Here is a 19,468-nt window from a genome sequence, read left to right as displayed (position 1 = left end):
TCTCTTTTTCTTCAACAATATACTCGTATTGTATATTTGCAGACTCATTATACTGTAATAACTGTATAGGTTGAATGGGTCTCGTCTTCTTCCACTTCTGCGCCTTGTTTTATTCTACAGTAGTACATATTCTTATGGTTTTTAATCCATCATTTGTAAGTATATATTCTTGAATGACACTGCATATTTATAGTCCGTATTTTAATTTGTAGGCACTTGAAGTGATCATTATATTTTAATGAGTAAGAGAGTTAAATACATGATGTTCAGACAATGTTGTAAGCGAAAAATTACGTAAAGCAATCATGTTTTAAGATATTAGATATCTAAAATCAGACTTTGAATTCCTTTTGTGCCTTGGGGGTAGCCCATCCACTAGTTATACACCGTGCCAAAATTGTTAAGAGTAATCCTTAGATTATGTGAGTATGTGACATCATGTTGTGCTTGTGTGTTTGAGCTATATTTCATGTATTTTTAGTCGGCTTTGTTGTGTTAGTTTCCTTTATTTTTTTCACTCTAATACGATAGATATCATGTGAAAAAATCTAGAAATTAGAACAATGTTTGTTGGCAGTAACGGTCTTTATTGTTTGAACCCAATGTATGTTAATTAATTGGTGCGAACTTCATGGCTAAATTTACACCGCAATAATGTTCATGGTTAGGGCATATTCTTAGGTGTAACCTCTTGTCCCTAATGTAGGTGCAACAGCATGAAACACATGAATTTATGGATGAAACGCAGCCCAAACTCAAATCATACAAAATGTTTTTCCCGCATTAGTTTGTTTCTTTTTTAAAAAAATTTTAGTTTCCTTCTTCCCAATTCTATCTTTTCTCTTTTCTTTCTTAATTCTCATCAAAATTTTCGATCATAAATTCCATTATAATTTTCTTTAACTCTGTTTTTTCTCCTTCCTTTTTTTTTTTTTATTTCAAATGATTCATCAAATCCAACCACGAATGTTGTTGAAGATTGTTCTTGATAAAAAATTTGCAATAATGATGATATAATTACAATGATCTTCATCCCTTCGTCATTTTGTGAAATGATTTTGAGTTTTAGAGAACTAATGGAGAAGAAGGTGGGTTTTATTTTATTTTCTCTCTCCTCTTTTCTTTTTTCTTTTTTTTTATATATATTTTTTGTTTTTATTCTTAATCAATCATAGATCAGTAATTATTTTATCTATGATGAGTCAGGATTAGATTTAAGATATATAATCAATTTTTTGAGTTGGAATAATTATAAAAGAATATTTGTATAATTTATGTAAGAAAAATGAACATGTAATAATTTAAAATGAACATTTATTACAAAATGAACATTAGTACATGAAACATGAACATTTTACTACAAAAAAATGAACATTTTTATTATAAACAATGAATTTTAACTATTTGAATATGAAAATCATGTTCATTTTTAATATACTAATTGTTTATAACTTTGTTTATCATGTTCATTTTTGTACGTGTTCATTTTAGTTTTTTTTAAAGGTTTTATTCAATTATTGCAATTGTATTTTGTTAAATTTATATCAATTTGATCTATGTATGAATTTCGATTTATTATGTGGTGATTTTGTAATGAATTTTGATCAATTCGATTAGGTTTGTGAACATGTAATTCATTTGAATTGAATTTACGACCTTTAATTATGAACATAAGAAAATTGAAGAAATAAAAAATAAAATGATTATGAAAGATACACATTATAAGTATTAAAAAAATATGAACATGCATTAAAAATATGAATATACACATATTAGAAATTGAATATATATTCAAAATATGAACATATGCATTATTGGTTCATTTTTTGAATGCGCGTGAACATAAGCATTTCAGAAGGTGAACATATACATAAAAATTATGAATATATGGATTTCAGAATGTTTACATAAGCATTCAAATATATGAACATATGCATTGGTTCATTTTTGAATGCGTATGAACATAATTAAGCATTTCAGAAGGTGAACATATACGTAAAAAATATGAACATATGGATTTAGAAAGTGAATATATGCATTTCAGAAAGTTTATAAATAGATTCAAAATCTGAACATATGAACTTTAAAATGTGAACATAAGTATCCCTTTGGTTTCACTATTTTTTTTTTACAATTCCAATAAAAAATTTCGAACAATTTCAAACAAAATTAAGTGATAATCATATAATTCAAACAAACTTAAGTGAAATTTACATAAAATTGTCTTTTTTTAGGGAAGATCCTTTTGATTTTGCATCTCTTCTTTAATGTCCATTGATGTTTTTGCAGTTTTTTAGTGAGAGAAAATGAAATAGAGGAGAGAGAAAGTGAAAAAGAGGGGAGAGAGAAAATCATATAGAAGAAGAGTTTTGAGTTTGAAAGTGACGTTACATGTATTGGGTGTCAGTGTGTGTATTGGGTGTGAGTGAGTATATTGTAATTACCGTGTTTTTTTTTTAGTTTTAGGGCCTTTTTTAATTGGGTTGTGTGTAATTGGGCTTTTGGGCTGCTGTTACACCTATCTAAGGTGCACAAGGGTGCACCTTAGACCAATTGCATGGTTAGGCCTGAGTACCTGATTTAGTTTGGTAGCAAAATGTTCATATTATATTTGAGTCTAAAATCCAATTTGTAAGTTGCCCATAACTTGCTTCATCTCTATAAACAAATATCCATCTAATGTTGGGCCAGTGTTATTAACTTATTAAGCCCATATTTTCTTATAGTTATGCATTATTGCATAAAACCTTAAAATTTTCAAATTCACTTCATCTTCTTACTCTAGTAGCAACAATTCACTAATTCAGTATGGGTTGTATTGCGGTATTCCTGATTTGCCATGTTACGGTTGAAACCATTATTCTTTTTTTTTTTTTGAAAGAGTTGAAACCATTATTTTCGTAATTAATCAATATATTTAGGGTCTATTTTTAATTTAAAAATTATTGATTTATTTACATTTTACCACTCGATGAACTGATTTTCGTGCATATATGTTCCTATATAACTAATCCAAGTTACAATTAATTATATTGCATTATTGTAGTGTTATCAAACTACCTAATTTGTGCCAAGTATTATTTATTTATTTTTTACAAATTTTATAAGCGGCTGGCCACATGGTGCGGCATGGGATACTTGTAAGGTGTTACTGGTTTTGTCAGGGGTTACTTGTATGTGTTACTTGTATTCTAGGGTTACTTGTATGGGTGTTACTGGTTTTAATCAGGGGTTACTTCACTTACTTGTAGGATATTACTGATTTTGTCAGAGGTTACTTCACTTACTTTTGTCAGGGGTTACTTAGCTTGTAGGTCTTACTTATATTCTAGGGTTACTTGTGTAGGTGTTACTAGTTTTGGTTAGGGGTTACTTGTAAGGTGTTGCTGGTTTGGTATGGAGTTTTGGTCTGGAGTTACTTATTATAGGAGTTACTCATAAGACAAGTAACACCTACAAGTTACTCATACAAGTAATCCCACGATATAAGTAACTCATACAAGTAACCTCATAATACAAGTTTCGTAGTACCCTACAAGTAACCCATACAAGTAACTCCGAAATACAAATAACTCATACAAGTAACTCTAAAATACAAGTAACCCCTGCAGCACCTTGTGGCTTGCCGCACTGAAAAAACTCTATTTATTTTTAGGTTATTTTAGATTTTAACACCACATAAAAACCCGAAAATGGTTTTTAACACCTCCATAAAAAAAATTGATTTTAACACCGCACAAAAAATGGGTATTACCACCACTTTACGGATTCCTAAACGGAACCAGTTAAGTGCCACGTGTCACTTTCTTATTAGCCAAAAAATAAAAAAAAAATAAAAAGACCTAAAACTACCTAGCCACCTCAGCCCCGCCACTGCACCACCACCGCCTAACCACCGACCCACCCTTGCCCTCCCAAAAACTACCACCGCCTAACCACCGACCCACCCTTGCCCTCCCAAAAACTACCACCAGCGACGCCTTCGCTCACCCAACCCAGCTGAACCCTCCCCCTCCCTTTCCCGCAACCGCTTCGCCCCCAAAAATTACTTAACCCAAAACCCTCCTTCCCTAATACGGTCATGATGATTGCCGGTTAAGGCAACTCAACCCCAAAACCGGCCGATTTCAGCCATTTGTGGCCGGAATCGCAACCGTATTGGGAAGGGAGATTTTGGGTTTGGTCGTTTTTGGGGGGGAAGCCATTGCGGGAAAGGGGGGGAGGGTTCAGCTGGGTTGGGGGTGCGAAGGCGTCGCGGCCGGTGGTGGTTTCGGGGAGGGCAGGGGTAGGTCGGTGGTGGCGCGGTGGTGGGGCTGGGGTAGTTTTTTTTTATTTTTTTTTAAACAACTAAAATGGTGACACGTGTCACTGAGGACCCCACTTAACGAAATTTTTGGACGGAATCCGTTAAGTGGTGGTAATACCCATTTTTTGTTAGTTTGTGTGGTGTTAAAATCAAAATTTTTTTTTGAGGTGTTAAAAACCATTTTCGGGATTTTGTGTGGTGTTAAAATCTAAAATTTCCTTATTTTTATGTAGTATAAGTTTATTTTATTTTTTAAGTGATTACAAATGAACTTTTTTTTTTTTTTTTTTTTGACAAAGGATTACAAATGAACTTAATGGACATGGAATGTGACAATCAGTAAAAAGCATCAAAGCTTAATGCATTACCATCAGATGAAGACATATGATATTCGAACACTTGAAAGTGGTTTGCCCTGTCACAAATTTAATAAAGTTAAGCTCTTTTTTACGTTGACAATGACACTTCACTTATTTGTGGAAGGAAGGTGTAACATTCACAATTTAGCTTATGTAGGACATCCGTTACATATCATTTACAACGATTTGACATAAAATAGAGAGGAAATATGTCTAATCGCTGCAAATAATATGTAACGGAGGTAGTATAATATTCGTAATGATACGCGAAATGTCAATAACGGTGATAATATGATTAATTTCAAGCTAAGTTTATTTCTAGATATGTATAAAGTACTACTATGCGTCTATGCCCATTTGGTAGCCGGTAATAATTGGTCGTAATGCGACATCATCTTCAAGGATGTGGATTTATTATACTACCTCCACCTCGCACTACTCGCAATAAAAGGGTATTATCTGTGAGACATAAAATATTTCTTTGTTATAAGTAATGCGAAGCAGAGGTAGTATTTTATTTTTCATTACCATCAATAACCATTTGGGAGGAGGTATTAATTAGGCGGGAATGAAATTTATTATTACAGAAATTATGGTAAATTGAGGAGAGTTAGCATTACGTACTACTCCCTCCGTCACATAATAGAGAGAAGTATATAAATGTAACAGAGTTTTTTTGGTGCAGCAGGCCACACCGTGTGGCCTGCTGCCAAGTTAGTAAAAATAACGGATTTTGACGCGCGCATAACGGGGTTACTGGTTTTGTCAGGGTTACTTGTATTTTCCAGGGGTTACTTGTATTTTTTTTTTCAAGAGTTACTTGTAATTTTTTTTTCCGAGGTTACTTGTATTTTTTTTTTCAGGAGTTACTTGTATTTTTTTTTTTCAGGAGTTACTTGTATTTTTTTTTTCAAGGGTTACTTGTATTTTTTTTTTCAGGAGTTACTTGTATTTTTTTTTCAGGGGTTAATTGTATGGATTAGTTATTCAAGGATTACTTGTATTTTCAGGGGTTACTTGTATTTTTTTTTTTTTTCAGGAGTTACTTATATATTTTTTTTCAAGGGTACTTTTTTTTTTAGGAGTTACTTGTATGGGTTAATTCAAGGGTTACTTATATGAGTTACTTTAAAGGTTACTTGTATGAATTACTTATTCAATGGTTACTTGTTACTTATTCAAGGATTGCTTGTAGGTTGGTTTCAAAAAAAAAAAAAAAAGGGTTGCTTGTAGGCCCCATACCAAACCAGTAACACCCTACAAGTAACCCCGACCAAAACCAGTAACACTCTACAAGTAACCCCTGACCAAACCAGTAACACCCTACAAGTAACCTAACCCCTGACCAAAACCAGTAACACCCAACATGTAACCCCTGCCCAAAACCAGTAACACCCTACAAGTAACCCCTGACCAAACCAGTAACACCCTACATGTAACCCCTGACCAAACCAGTAACACCCTACAAGTAACCCCTGACCAAACTAGTAACACCCTACAATTTTTGACGTAGAATGTTCGATTTGAAATTCCACGAAGAAAAGGAGCTCAAATTTCTTTGGTTCTCATCGATTTCACTACTTCAAATGTTGTTCATGATCTTAAGGATAATTAATCACAATTTTTCACAACAATTTGACACTCAATTTTTACAATTTCGAGCTTTAATTGTAGCAATTTAGCAAAGAGGAGAGAGAAAATGGGTAGAGTAAAGATATGGTTGTTGGTGATGTGTGGTTTGGCTTGAAGAAGAAGCTAAGAAAAGAGGAGAGAGAAAATGTGTGGAGTAGAGATATGGTTGTTGGTGATGTGTGATTTGGCTTGGAGAAGAAGCTAAGAAAAAAAGGAGAGAGAAGAGTTGTGGTATTTAAAACAAATAAAAAATAAAAATTGTGGCTGGCCACACCGTGTGGCCAGCCACATACAAAAATTTGTGTAAATGTAATTTAGGGACGGAGGGAGTATGAGAATTAACCTTGATTTTCTTTACAAATTTATTTCCTTTACCATTATTTATGACCACTCATCAAAAAAGGTCGTATAAGTAGAATACTGCATATACTTACTCTATTTTTTTTATACTTAGAAAAAGTAAACAAATTGATTAATTTATTCGTATATTTAATTTAATATTTTTCTTAAAATACATATCAAGGTGGTATATGTTACGAGTAAATAAAAGCTGATGAATCATGAATTGATGAAATATACTTGTTAGTCGGTGTAATTTGATTTTCCGCTAAAGAAAATTAGTACTCCTTACTTGTAAAATAAAAGCACTTAGGACCGGTTCTGATTTATTGAACCGAGTTGAACTAAACTGAACTGTACTGAATTGATTGAAGTTGAACTGATGAAAGCTGAACTAAACTGAATATTTTATGAAAGAAGGAAATTAGGAACTGAATTGAATTGAACTAAACTGAACTGAAAATAAGTCGAAGAGAACATAACCTTAGTAAAAAGTTTGCTTACCACTGATTATTGGTGAAGTTGATAGAACGCTGACATTTCTGCATCAATAATTACTCCATGTCAAATGAACCTAATGTAGTTTGCTTTATATCCGTTTTCTTTATCCTGATGGGGTTGCTTATTTTTATTCAGATTTCTTTTGATTTCTCTCACATGTTTTTTCTGGCATCGATCTATCTATGAATTCAAAGTGTCATCTCATCTTAATTGAAAAAAGTATAATGATAGGATTGTAAGATCGATATCTATGGGAGATTACTAGCCATAAGCAAGGGTGGATAAAATGGCCTTTTCTCGAGTCTTTTAAAGTCATTATTGTACGTGTTGTCCTAATTAAGTCTTTAAAGCTCCATTTCCTTTTTTCCCAATCACCAATGTAGATTCACACATAAGTATGTGCAATGTGAAGATCGATGGATGTTGCTACAAGTTTTATTTGATCTGATTTTATTGAGTATTAGCCATAAAAATTGTACGAAGTAATAATTGGCGTACTCTAAAAAAGAAATAAAAGAGAGGATGAATGGATGACTAAACTTATATAGTACAATAATACGTACATATAATGATATGCAAAATTAATGATGGTTTACTTCATATATGACCATTTTAACTGTGAGATGAAATCTTACTTATACCTATAAAAGTTGTTTAAAGACTGTCAATTTAGCAGATATTAAGCATCTCAAGTAATTTGTATTTGTTTGTAACAAGGCAAAAATTAACTGTACATATACCTCTGTGTGTTTTAATTTCCACAATATCATCTCCTTCTGTCAGTTAATCATCATCATCAACTAGTATTCCAACATGCAATTTATAATAGTAGTCACTTTAAAGCAAGGATGACTACCATAGGATTATCCTGAAAATAGTTGTACATAATTTCATATTCTAAAAAATGAAAAATCTTACTGTAGAAAATAAAGAAAGATAGAAAAGTCATTCAAAGTTAGTTAGTGTAAAATAAAGTTTGTCGTTAGAGCAAAATCCAGGAGATAAAAACACAAAGTAGGAATAGACAAGGAGGAGGAGGGTAAGTGGTAACTGGTAAGGTATGTTATGAAGTTGCTATAAATGGAACTAAATCAAAGGACCACCATAACCGTATGTCTGCACTGTATATATAGGCCATAAAGTTTAGGTAAAATCACTTGGATTTTTGCGTTAGTTTTTTCTTCTTCAATTCTTTTTTAATCACACACAGACATTGCATGTTACTTGCATGGCTGCTCGCAATTTCCATCTGACTTCCTTTACCTTACCTTGATTGCTACGCCTTTTTAAATCATTCAACATTTCGACAACTTTGTGCATCATTTTCTGTACTCTAACTATAATATTTTTCAGACCCTTGTTTTAAATTAATTGGTTAATCCAGGATAACTTATTGTACTGATGCTAAATATTTAGTTAGTTACGATTTTTGTCGTGGGTTAAGTTATATATATATATATGCTCTCGATGTTTGATATAGCATATACTAACTAATAGATCCAAAGTAATGTATATATAAGTTTCAATATCACCGCTCTATGTAAAAGAACAACCGCATGCATGTTCTTAACTTATTCATATATACTCACTACGATGATTATTATTATTATTATTATTAAGTACTTCATAATATTTTTCATACCTTAGCTTGATCTCAACTTATATAGGGCGTGTTTGGTGAATTGCTTAAAACTGAAAGATGAAACTGATTTTGTTAGCTGATTTTTAGCTGATTGTATTAACTGATTTGACTAACTTATTTTATTGGCTGATTTTATAAAAGTGTTTGGTATATAGCTAATAGGTTAAAGTTGTTTGAGTACGTGAAATGACCAATAAGCTAATTGTGGGATATGTAGTTTAGGTAGTAGAATTTTAAATTAAATGGGGGTATAAGTGTCATTTCATCTATATTAATGAATAAGCTAATTGAAAAAGCTCCTAGAGTTTTTTCAAAAAGAGCTTATTTAGTGGAATAAGCTCTTTAAATAAGCTTCCCACCAAACACATTGAATTAGCTTATTTAATAGCCAATGCCATAGTTTATACGAAGTACACCATATACACTTTCTCAATTCATTAATAATTGCACCTTTTCACTTTTTTTTTTTTTTTTTTTTTTTTTTTTTTTTTGAAGACTGCACCTTTTCACTTTATAGGTCTTTTAAAGGCTATAGTTCAATATTTATTATTATCATAAATTCTCATTATGATATTTATTAAATTAGCTTTATCTTAATGTATATTTACAAAGTATTAACATTTATAATTTTTATTGGTGTACAATTATAGATTGATATTCATTGTTGTAAAATGGAGATCATTATATAAAAAAATGTTGCAAATATGTATTAGAGTGGAGAAAATAGATGAGTAATAAACATTATTGGTTTAAATAAAAGTAATGGGATCCACTTTGTATTTTCTTGGGTAGGCTCGTATGTCGTATAATATCTCTCTCTATATACGAAATATTTATGTATACAATTGCTTTAAAATATGATCATTTCACGTTCACAAAACACACCCGGTATATCCACGCCAAAAATTGTTAATATATGAAGTACAAAATTCCATGAAAACCCAAGTTTTACATATCTTATCAATTAACTCACGGAAATACAAAAAGGTTTAAACAACCTTGCTCATTGAAATCAGAGTAGGAAAAAAAAAAAGCCAAACTTTACACACTCTATGTATTACGTACGGAGTATATAATGATCAACAGGTTTTGCTTAGCTCCCTAGAAAAAAAAAATAAAAAAAAAAAAGAAAAAAGCATTAGTTCAAAGCTTGGGCTTATGAGGAGGGCATTGATAGCACTTGGCAAAAAGGCCAAAAGTGTTGACTTGCTGTATGAAATTCATCATGCTGGCCCACCCACCAAGCCCAAACCCTACCACAAACACCCACACCACTACGAATATGTTGATGCTGTACATTCCTGCCCACCCTCCTAGGAATGATGGCGGTCTCTCCACTGCGTTCTGTTCAATATATATTCACCATTTAACTTATTAATTAACTGATACTTGGACTAGTATTATTATAAACTGCATATATATATATATATATATACAATACATATAACAGTCATTCAGTATGTATATAGTGATTTACCTCGCGAGCGGCTGCTGGTGCAAAAGTAATCATATGAGCCATTGCCGGAATTATATATACAGTGAAACTAACCAATAGTGATCCAACTGTTGAATTGATTGGTCCGAAGAAAGGGAAAACAATGGCTAAAAACCATATCGGGATCACCACCGGAAGCCTCGCCAATGACCGCTTCATAATGCTCTTTGTTTCATGCACGCCTAAGAATTTCTCCCACACGAAATATAGAGGAGTGCAAGCGAATCCGAATGTTATGAACTGCACAATTAAGCAACATGCATTATTCAATTGAATTGAATTGTATGTTGTTATGCCAAAGCTAATTTAACATATTACTGATCGATCTGACGTGATCAAACCTGATGTATTAACATGAGGACAATAGCAGTGTCCCTAAAACCAGTCCTAGGAAGTAAAGAGAAGGCATTGGAATGATCAAGAAGCATGTCTCCGAATGCCCAATACACTGCACTTGCTGATGGCAGGGTCAGAGTTAACACATACAATGTTGCCAACAAATATATCAACTTGAACTTTTGTGGTTTCCACATCGCATGCATTATTTCTCTGCATTCATTCATTCAGTAGCTTTATAGTTAATATTAATCAAACATCTTCCTAAGATAAAACAATTAATTGGTACGGAGTAATAAAAAACTTACACAGTGACCGCATGGCCACCAAAAGTGTAGAGAATGTTGGTTGCACCCGTGAAGTATAGAACCAACTTGGCGGGGCCGGAGTGTCTGACTCCGTCTACCTTAGATTATCATTTTAACAAAAACAGAACATAATAAAATTCATCAGGTCAGCCAATTAAATCAATATGCAGCATTAGCTGCAGATGAAAATTGGGAATATAAATACCTGGCCATGGAGGAGAGACGCAATAGTGAGATACCAGGCAGTATATGTGGTCATGATAAGGCCTAGAAATGACCATATTCTGTAATTGTGGAAAGATGGTATGAACACTGTCGTCGCACAGCAGGCACCAAATATATATGTCCATGTTCTCTTGTCCAGGCTATCATTTATGTAGTATATATTGCTGCACATTTTTTTTTTTTTTTTTTTTTTATCATAACAACATATTATCATGATGCTATCAATGATCTTATAATTAGTAGTTTAAAATTGTTTCATTTTTGTCAAATTCAGTAGATAAAGTAAAGCAAGAAGCAGACTGACCTAGCACAAGCAATAAGCTGGATGACAGATCCAAATAAAAGGAAAGTGCAATTGAAGAATAGGCCAATATTTCTCCAATGTTTCCCAAGTAAACCATCAAGCACTTCAAACCACTGCATTCATTGAATCAATCGATATAAATGTAAAATTAGGTAGCAAAAAAGAGAACTGATCAAAAGTATACCTCTGAATCATAAAAGTTATAAAAAAGAAACCTGAATAACGTGGTTCCTAAAATCAACTTTTTCTCTCTCTTTTCTGGTTCTGTACTCGACGTAGAGTAAACTGATAAGGTAAGCAGTCCAGCTACCCATGAAGCCGTAGAAGAGTTGGAAAAGTATTCCAGATAACATCCCGAGTTGTGAGAATGAATATGGTAGTGTTAGTAGTACTTGTGCAACCTGCAGTGCGTGGTATAGTAGTAGTAATTAGTATGAAATGTAAAGGTGTGAGTTCGTTGGTTAATCAATAACACTAGTAAATATATAATTGTAGGTACCTGGTTGGAAGAACAGCTAAACCATGCATCATAAACAGAGCCACCATGCCATAAAAAGTTGGAAAGCTTGGTCTTAATGGAACAAGACTCTTCCGGACCTTCTTCTCTCTCCATTTCGACATAGTTCCCAGCTACCACTGTCTCCACCTTCTCTGAAGCCATATATGATATATCCAATCCGATCCTACTATATCTTTATATACTGGCCTGGTATCAAAATAGAGTTAACTAAGTTTAGTTGCTGATCTATATATATGATCACACAAATCAAATTGATAATAACTATTAAGAATATATAGTAAGCTAATAGGAAGGAGTAGGAGGACTTAAGTACTCATTCTAGCTTACGAAGGAATGTGAAAGGAGCAGCTTCTTAAAAGGACTTTTATTAGAGAGGAGCAATGATTAGCTCGCTTAGTTTCTTTGCTCACTTCAAGCTTCCTCTATTATTATTATGAGCTTGTCTTGTGTGTGGCGCGGACTACATAATGTGACCGGTGCGAATTAATTCCACTTTGAAGGAGGGGCAGATGAGATTCGAACCCGTGACCTTTGTGTCACGCTGACTCCGATACCATGTTAATGGACTAACTCAACCAAAAGATTAAGCTGATGGTTGATATCAATTATTATTATTATTATTATTATTATTATTATTATTTAAAAAAGGCGTTTGTTCGCCATGTATGTATGAATGTATGGGATCATCGCTCTCATTTGATTGGTAGGTGATATAGTATTGTCCCCATCTCCCACACACTCTCTTGCTACCTAGCCGCGGCCATCCAACCAACATTTTTTTTTTTAATTTCCTTTTCCTCTTATTCAGGTTCTCTGTTTGGGTCACTCTCGCATGCAACCCCACGAGCGGGATGTCTCACTATCACGCCGCTTTAAGCTATCAATCCCCATGTACTCTTTTTATTTTTAACTTCATTAATATTAATATTCAATTTTATAATCATAATACACTATGACTAATTATATTCAAACTTACAACTACTACAAAGATGAAAACATCCTCCAACTAATACAAACAAGATACAATACATTCAAGATATCGTGTCCAACACCAATACGGCCGCAATACATGTATGGATCGGATATATCTAAATTTGTGTTGAACATGATTAAAATTAAATCTTCTACTTGTACAGTTTTTAAAATTTTAAAAATTAAAGATGTAATACAAATACCTTTATATAATAAGGATGCATAGTAATTGGAGTACGTATTATGGTAATAACCCATAAATTAAAAATAGAAATGATCAAGGGGAAGATTAATGACGAAGTGAGAGGTTAATAATAATGTTGATGTAAAAAAATGGAAGAAATGATTAAGAGGGGTGGGCTTGGTGCTTATCATGATTAGCATCACACGTGTGCCAACTGGCTGGCTTTACAATAAAAGAGAAGAAAGGGCTAATTTAATTAGCGAGTGTGCAGTGTATTTATCTAAGCTAGGGCCAGGCTATGCAACTAATCTCCGTAATAATTAGGGTATATGTAAGATCGATGTTAATTAATATAAATCGGTGAGATTGTTTAATCAGGCTAAGGCCAAATTAAAGGACGATATATCATTTTCATATATAGATGTTGAAGAGCCCTTTCCACGACCTGAAAGAACATTTGGTTGCTCCCTAGCTTAGCTAGCTCGTCTACTTTATTTATTTATACATAAATTGATGATTTCTCTCTACTTTCTGCCGGTGCGTGGTGGGAAATGCATAATCATTACTTTAATAACCCTATACCAAAAACAAGATGTAGTTTACTTAATTGATTACAAATTTACAAAGCTTCAGACATCATGAAGTAGCCAAGGCTAAACTTCAATAACTGTATATGAGCAATAGGACATATATATGTCACAATGCAGGAGATAACGATATTTGGTATTTTATGCTTGGAGAGTTTTCATTTATCACCACATCAAATCATCAATCATAATAGCAATCATCTTCATTTTTGGCTAACTTTTGCCTCACATCCACCACACCACCACTTATAACTACCACTTTCTCAACATCTTCACCTTTAGAATAGTCTCAATTACCCTAATATGGATTTTTCTTATTGGCGTATGACATGTATTATTTGCTAAACAGTAGACTATTTAGAAGACTCTATTGAACATCATTCAAACTTGTTATTACTCAATTCCGTAATAGAGATTTAGAGATGTGTATGTGTTATATAGTTCTCATTCGGCCAGTTCACCCATACTACAAGTAATGTAACACTACCCCAAATCAATGACACATGTTCTTGTATTAATTCCAAATACAAATTAGCTGTATCATATTTATCAATTGTGGAAATATGTTTGACAATAGGTAATTTGTGTGATCATAATTAGCTCTCTATAGTTTTTCCTTCTCTTAAGTCAAATAGATCATCATATTTCATCACGTACATTCTTTTTGAATTTTGGAAGAATCATAAATAAAGCCTAAAAAAAGAATGGACGTGTGTGGAATAAATCTATAAGAAATCGAATCCAGAATAAGTAGACTCTTTGGGGCATATAATCAAGCCCAATTATACTGATTTTATTTACAAGTACGACTAAACAAAAGCCCAGCCCAAAGTATATATTGAAGGGCGGTCCAAATGTCTTGTTGTGAAGAGATCCCCTGCATTATTAATTAACAGCATCACATGAAAGCAAGCAAGAAAGAATAGAACCAAACACAACTTGCTTCCAAAGAATGGATAAAGAATCACCCTAATTTAATTAGTTAGATTAATTAATCAACAGACAACAGGGCTGCTCTGCATAAAGCTAATGGGATAGTCTTGCCTTTTGAATTTAGATTAGATGGATGCTTCTACTATTCACGCATTCCTAGCTTCTTTATCATTGCCGTACATTTATGATATAAATCAATCAACCCATGCATAAATCATGCAATTCCAACTGTAGGATATTATGGACACTAAACCAATTTCATTTTTTGTATTTATTTTCTTCCTTATTTCTCAAGGTATGTAAAACTTTCAATATCTATTTATAATCACTTGATTAATTATTTATGTATGTACGTACAATATAATTCAAATATTTATGTTAATAATATAAATCTAGGAAGCTGGATAAAAACAGAAGCAGCAAGAATATTCACCATCAAAAACGATTGTAAAGAGACCATATGGCCCGCTGTAACCCCTGGCCAAAGCTTCCAAGGAGGAGGATTCACCTTAAAACCGGGCCAATCCATGGTATTCAATGCCCCCGTAGGATGGTCAGGACGAATATGGGGCCGAACTGGTTGCGACTTTGATCGAGAAGGCAACGGCACCTGCCTCACTGGGGCATGCGGCACATCCCTGAAATGTGGTGCCGCGGGAAAGCCACCGGCAACCTTAGCGGAGTTCACACTAGCAAAAGTAGACTTCTACGACGTGAGCCTTGTGGACGGGTTTAACATCCCCATGGCAGTGAAGCCCCTAAACGGTGTAGGGAATTGCACAATTGCGGGGTGTGATGAAGACCTTAGGAGGAACTGCCCCAAGGAGCTTTCTGTAAAGTCCCCTGATCACGGACGGGAGACGGTTGCATGCCGGAGTGCATGCGATGTTTTCAACACGGATGACTATTGTTGCAGGGGTGTTTATGGGAATCCGGTGACATGCCATCCTAACTATTATTCCAAGTTATTCAAACAAGCATGCCCTGCTTCTTATAGTTATGCTTATGATGATCCTACCAGCATTTTTACCTGTTCTGGGACTGATTATGTCGTCACATTCTGTTCTTCCAGGTACGTAACTGTCCAATTCTTTTGTTCAATAATGTTTTTTTTTTTTTTTTTTTTTTTGACTCTCTATATAGTTTGCTTGGATTTATTTGAGCTTTTATATCTATCTTTTATTTGTACAGGTCTCAGCCTGTGTGTACATACCATAACAACAAACTCATTTGCAGTAGCGGATCTATGGGATTCAAATCATTGCTCAGTAGATGCCTGTCACTCACCGTTGCTCTATTATTTCTAGTAACTTTGTGGAGTATCTTGTAAAATTCACCTTTTGTTTGTAACTTTGATTCTGTTTTTTTTTTTTTTTTTTTTTTTTTTTTTTTTTTTTTTTTGAAACTCCAACAGTATGTACAATCACGTATTTTGTATATGTATACTATCAATATTTCTATTGAAATGTTAATTATTATCCTCTCCTCCATTCGTTATTGTATCTTAACGTTAAATTATTTTGCTCTTCAAACCTAATCCTAAATATCGAGTTTCTTCTCTTTGTATATATACATAGTATAAAAATTGAGGGTCTTTTCTCTTCTTCACATATTTAACATTTGGAATAAGATGAAATTATTTGAATTGATTGGAAAAACCATTAGGAACATGTTGTGTTAGCACGTGCCCTTGGGGCTTGGGAACATGTTGTGTTAGCACGTGCCCTTGGGGCTTGGGAACACGTTAGAAAAACCGATAAAAGAAATGAATATTTCTATTTACTTGACCTAAATTAATTAAGGAAGTAGAACTTCACATATATAATTAGGCTAATAACATCTTGTAGTAGCATTTCCTATGAAATGAAAATATATGCAGTTATGCACTAGGATATCTATCTGACCATGTTCAATCAAATGAGCAATAATTGGATTTAGCCTGTGGTTACCCAAAAATTTAAACAAATAAATTTTTATTTTAGCGTTTTATGCTCTTTGAGTTTAGTCTTTACATTCTTAAATTTAATCTTTATGTTCTTCGATCGGGTGCATAAATTAATAATTTATTTGAACCACTATACCATAGCAGAGATTAGATAGAGTTGAATTGGTATGTGTTGATCAGGCCAATTATAAAAAAATCAAGAAGATGAAATATCTTAAAAACAAAGTGTGTGGTGTATTAATTAAATTACTCCTATGGGCTATGGTCAAGCTACGTGAGACAATACGTACATAGTACTTGGTTGCTAACAGTACAAGTAAACGAAAGCTTTAAACCATTGAACTGGAATCTTAAAAAGTTTGTTAAGAAAGAAAAAAGACTTTATAGAGTGGGTATATTAATCTCATGGCTTAATGTTAAAAGATCCCTGGCTTTTTGTGTAAAACAACTATAACTGTTATTAAGGAAAAAAGATGGAAGGGAACTTGAAGGCTAGGTTAGGTCTGGACAAAGAATCAACCAAATGTTGTTGCAAAAGCCAGGGAATGCATATTCTTATTATCCATCTTTGTCTCACGCATTCCTCCTCAGCTCCTTATTCATTCAATTCTTTTCTCCTACATTCTTTGCAATGCGATCCTTTAAATCAACCACCATTCTTCCTTCCCCAATTTCATCTATCCATCTCATCTCATCTCGATTAATCATGCATACAAACCCAATTTCACTCACATCTTTTGTCTTTTTTATTTTCTTCCTTCTTTCTATAGGTAATTTTTCTTTTTTTGTTTTTACTTAGTGTTTTCAAGTACAAAAAACATTAATATAATGTACGTTATGAGATATAATCAATAATATAATGCAATTACTTATCTGTGCAGGGAGATGGAGAATATCAGAGGCATCAAGAGTGTTCACACTCACAAACGATTGTAGAGAGACCATATGGCCAGCCATAATACCAGGCGACAGCTTTGAGGGAGGAGGCTTTCCCTTAAAGCAAGGCCAGTCCAGGGTCTTCACTGCTCCCATTGGATGGTCAGGCCGAATATGGGCTCGGACTGGGTGCAACTTCGATCAAAGTGGAAATGGCACCTGCGCCACTGGTGCGTGCGGCACATCTTTGAAATGTGGTGCCGCCGGTAAGCCACCCGCAACCTTAGCGGAGTTCACACTGGCAAAAGTAGACTTCTACGACGTGAGCTTGGTGGATGGGTTTAACATACCAGTGTCAATAAAACCCTTACACGGGGCAGGTAACTGCACAACTGCTGGGTGCAATCAAGACCTTAGAAAGAATTGCCCCAAGGAGTTGTCTGTTAAAGCCCCTAATGATCGTAGCAAGACGGTGGCTTGCCGGAGTGCATGTGACGTGTTCGACACCGATGAGTATTGTTGTAGGGGACTTTACGGTGGTCCATCGGTTTGCCATCCTACTTATTATTCAAAGTTGTTCAAGCAAGCTTGCCCTACTTCTTATAGCTATGCTTATGATGATCCTACCAGCATTTTTACCTGTACTGGCACCGATTACATCATCACTTTCTGTTCTTCCAAGTTAGTACCAGTACCTTTTATTTCTTTATAATCTCTTTTTGACTTTATTAATTATGTTTGACTAATTTCTAACTTCGGATTAATATAATTTGGCTTAATTATGTATGTGTAGGTCTAAGCGTGCGTGCACGTACCATGACAATAAACTAATTTGCAGCGGTTCTAAAATGATGGACTCACATCTCAATAAATGGTGGTCTTTCATGTTTGCTCTATTATTCTTTGTAACTTTGCGAAGTATTTAATGATTATCTTGTAAAATTCCCTTTGTTCCGATCCTTTTGAACTTGGGTTTATTCATTGTAATTTTTTTGTGCCTTTTATTTTTGTTGGAATGAAGGAGGAAGGAAGTTTGTACTTTTTTTTTTTTTTTTTTTTTTTTTTTTGGACAAAAGATACTATTAAAGAAAAACAGAATTACAACCTAATACTAACTAAAACAAGAACACTCAACAACCTACACGCACTAGGAACTATTACAAGAAGATCGAAGAGAACCAAACACTGATAGGGTCTTGCAACAAACCAATAATTGCGGAGCCCAAACAACCATAAAAACCGAACCACATCCAAAATGTGGACCAAGAGAAGCCAAATGAACCGAAGCCGTCGAGATGGACCAAGCGCGCAGAACACTAACATTGAAGAGAACCCGAGCTAGCACTGAAAGCAAAGAGAACTCATGATGGAAATTGTTGGGAGACGAACGAACCCGAAGTATGCACCTTGTTGCTGAGGATCGGACCTGAAACACCATTCCACTCCTAGGGAACAAAAAACATAACTACATCCTAGGAGTCTGGGAACAACACCTATAGAGTCATATACCTCAATGACTCTATGAGAAACCGTGCATCCAAATGCAGGTTCTCCTCTTGCAATTCTACCAACAGAGAATGCAAGAAAATGGAGGACTTTGCTTAACCCAAACATTAAAGATGAGTAGCCTCCTTCAAGATATTGATTAACAGCGATGACTGACTTTGTCATCACCCAAATTAACAAAGGGATGATAGCAGTTGACTGATTGCCCATATCATCCCACAAACGAGCAACAAGACCTGCAAACCAAACTCCTCCCTCAAAACCACCCTCCTCTTGCAAATTCCATATGCAGGAAACTCTATCCAACCGCGCAAATAACTTCCCCCCTTGGAGAACTATTTCAACTACCAGGGGAACACATTCACACCCCGACAAGACTACTAGGACCACCCACCTAACGTAAAAGGGTTTTCTTAAACTTACAACCCTCAAAACCCACCAACAAGGCTCCAAAGACCACGACAATACTTCGATAACTTCCAATACTAGAACTACCTT

The 19,468-nt window shown here is 34.2% G+C and overlaps 3 protein-coding genes across 4 annotated transcripts; 2 read left to right on the top strand and 1 right to left on the bottom strand.

Annotated features, from left to right (window-relative positions):
* Window positions 1–9,708: 9,708 nt before the first annotated feature.
* Window positions 9,709–12,383, bottom strand: LOC145639799 (auxin transporter-like protein 3). 2 transcript variants are annotated; one of them, XM_081691129.1, is made up of 9 exons: window positions 12,281–12,383; window positions 11,947–12,153; window positions 11,663–11,848; window positions 11,448–11,560; window positions 11,124–11,307; window positions 10,919–11,016; window positions 10,616–10,823; window positions 10,257–10,514; window positions 9,709–10,123 (listed from the first exon to the last, which is right to left on the bottom strand). In XM_081691129.1, exons 2-9 carry the CDS (start codon window positions 12,106–12,108, stop codon window positions 9,923–9,925), a joined length of 1,410 nt encoding a protein of 469 aa, XP_081547255.1. In that variant the 5' UTR covers window positions 12,109–12,153; window positions 12,281–12,383; the 3' UTR covers window positions 9,709–9,922. The 2 variants fall into 2 exon arrangements, with proteins under 2 accessions (XP_081547255.1, XP_081547254.1); XM_081691128.1 differs by having other exon boundaries at window positions 11,947–12,296.
* A 2,459-nt stretch (window positions 12,384–14,842) lies between these two features.
* Window positions 14,843–16,012, top strand: LOC145638731 (pathogenesis-related thaumatin-like protein 3.5). The gene is made up of 3 exons (XM_081689730.1): window positions 14,843–14,938; window positions 15,040–15,715; window positions 15,835–16,012. Exons 1-3 carry the CDS (start codon window positions 14,884–14,886, stop codon window positions 15,971–15,973), a joined length of 870 nt encoding a protein of 289 aa, XP_081545856.1. The 5' UTR covers window positions 14,843–14,883; the 3' UTR covers window positions 15,974–16,012.
* A 1,126-nt stretch (window positions 16,013–17,138) lies between these two features.
* On the top strand, window positions 17,139–18,494 carry LOC145638730 (pathogenesis-related thaumatin-like protein 3.5). Its single transcript, XM_081689729.1, has 3 exons — window positions 17,139–17,358; window positions 17,470–18,145; window positions 18,258–18,494. Exons 1-3 carry the CDS (start codon window positions 17,220–17,222, stop codon window positions 18,388–18,390), a joined length of 948 nt encoding a protein of 315 aa, XP_081545855.1. The 5' UTR covers window positions 17,139–17,219; the 3' UTR covers window positions 18,391–18,494.
* Window positions 18,495–19,468: the final 974 nt, after the last annotated feature.

The sequence above is a fragment of the Chenopodium album genome, chromosome 7 (genome assembly GCF_948465745.1).
Source record: "Chenopodium album chromosome 7, dcCheAlbu1.1, whole genome shotgun sequence".
Taxonomy (NCBI): Eukaryota; Viridiplantae; Streptophyta; class Magnoliopsida; order Caryophyllales; family Amaranthaceae; genus Chenopodium; species Chenopodium album.
This window is presented reverse-complemented; position numbering and strand designations above follow the sequence as displayed.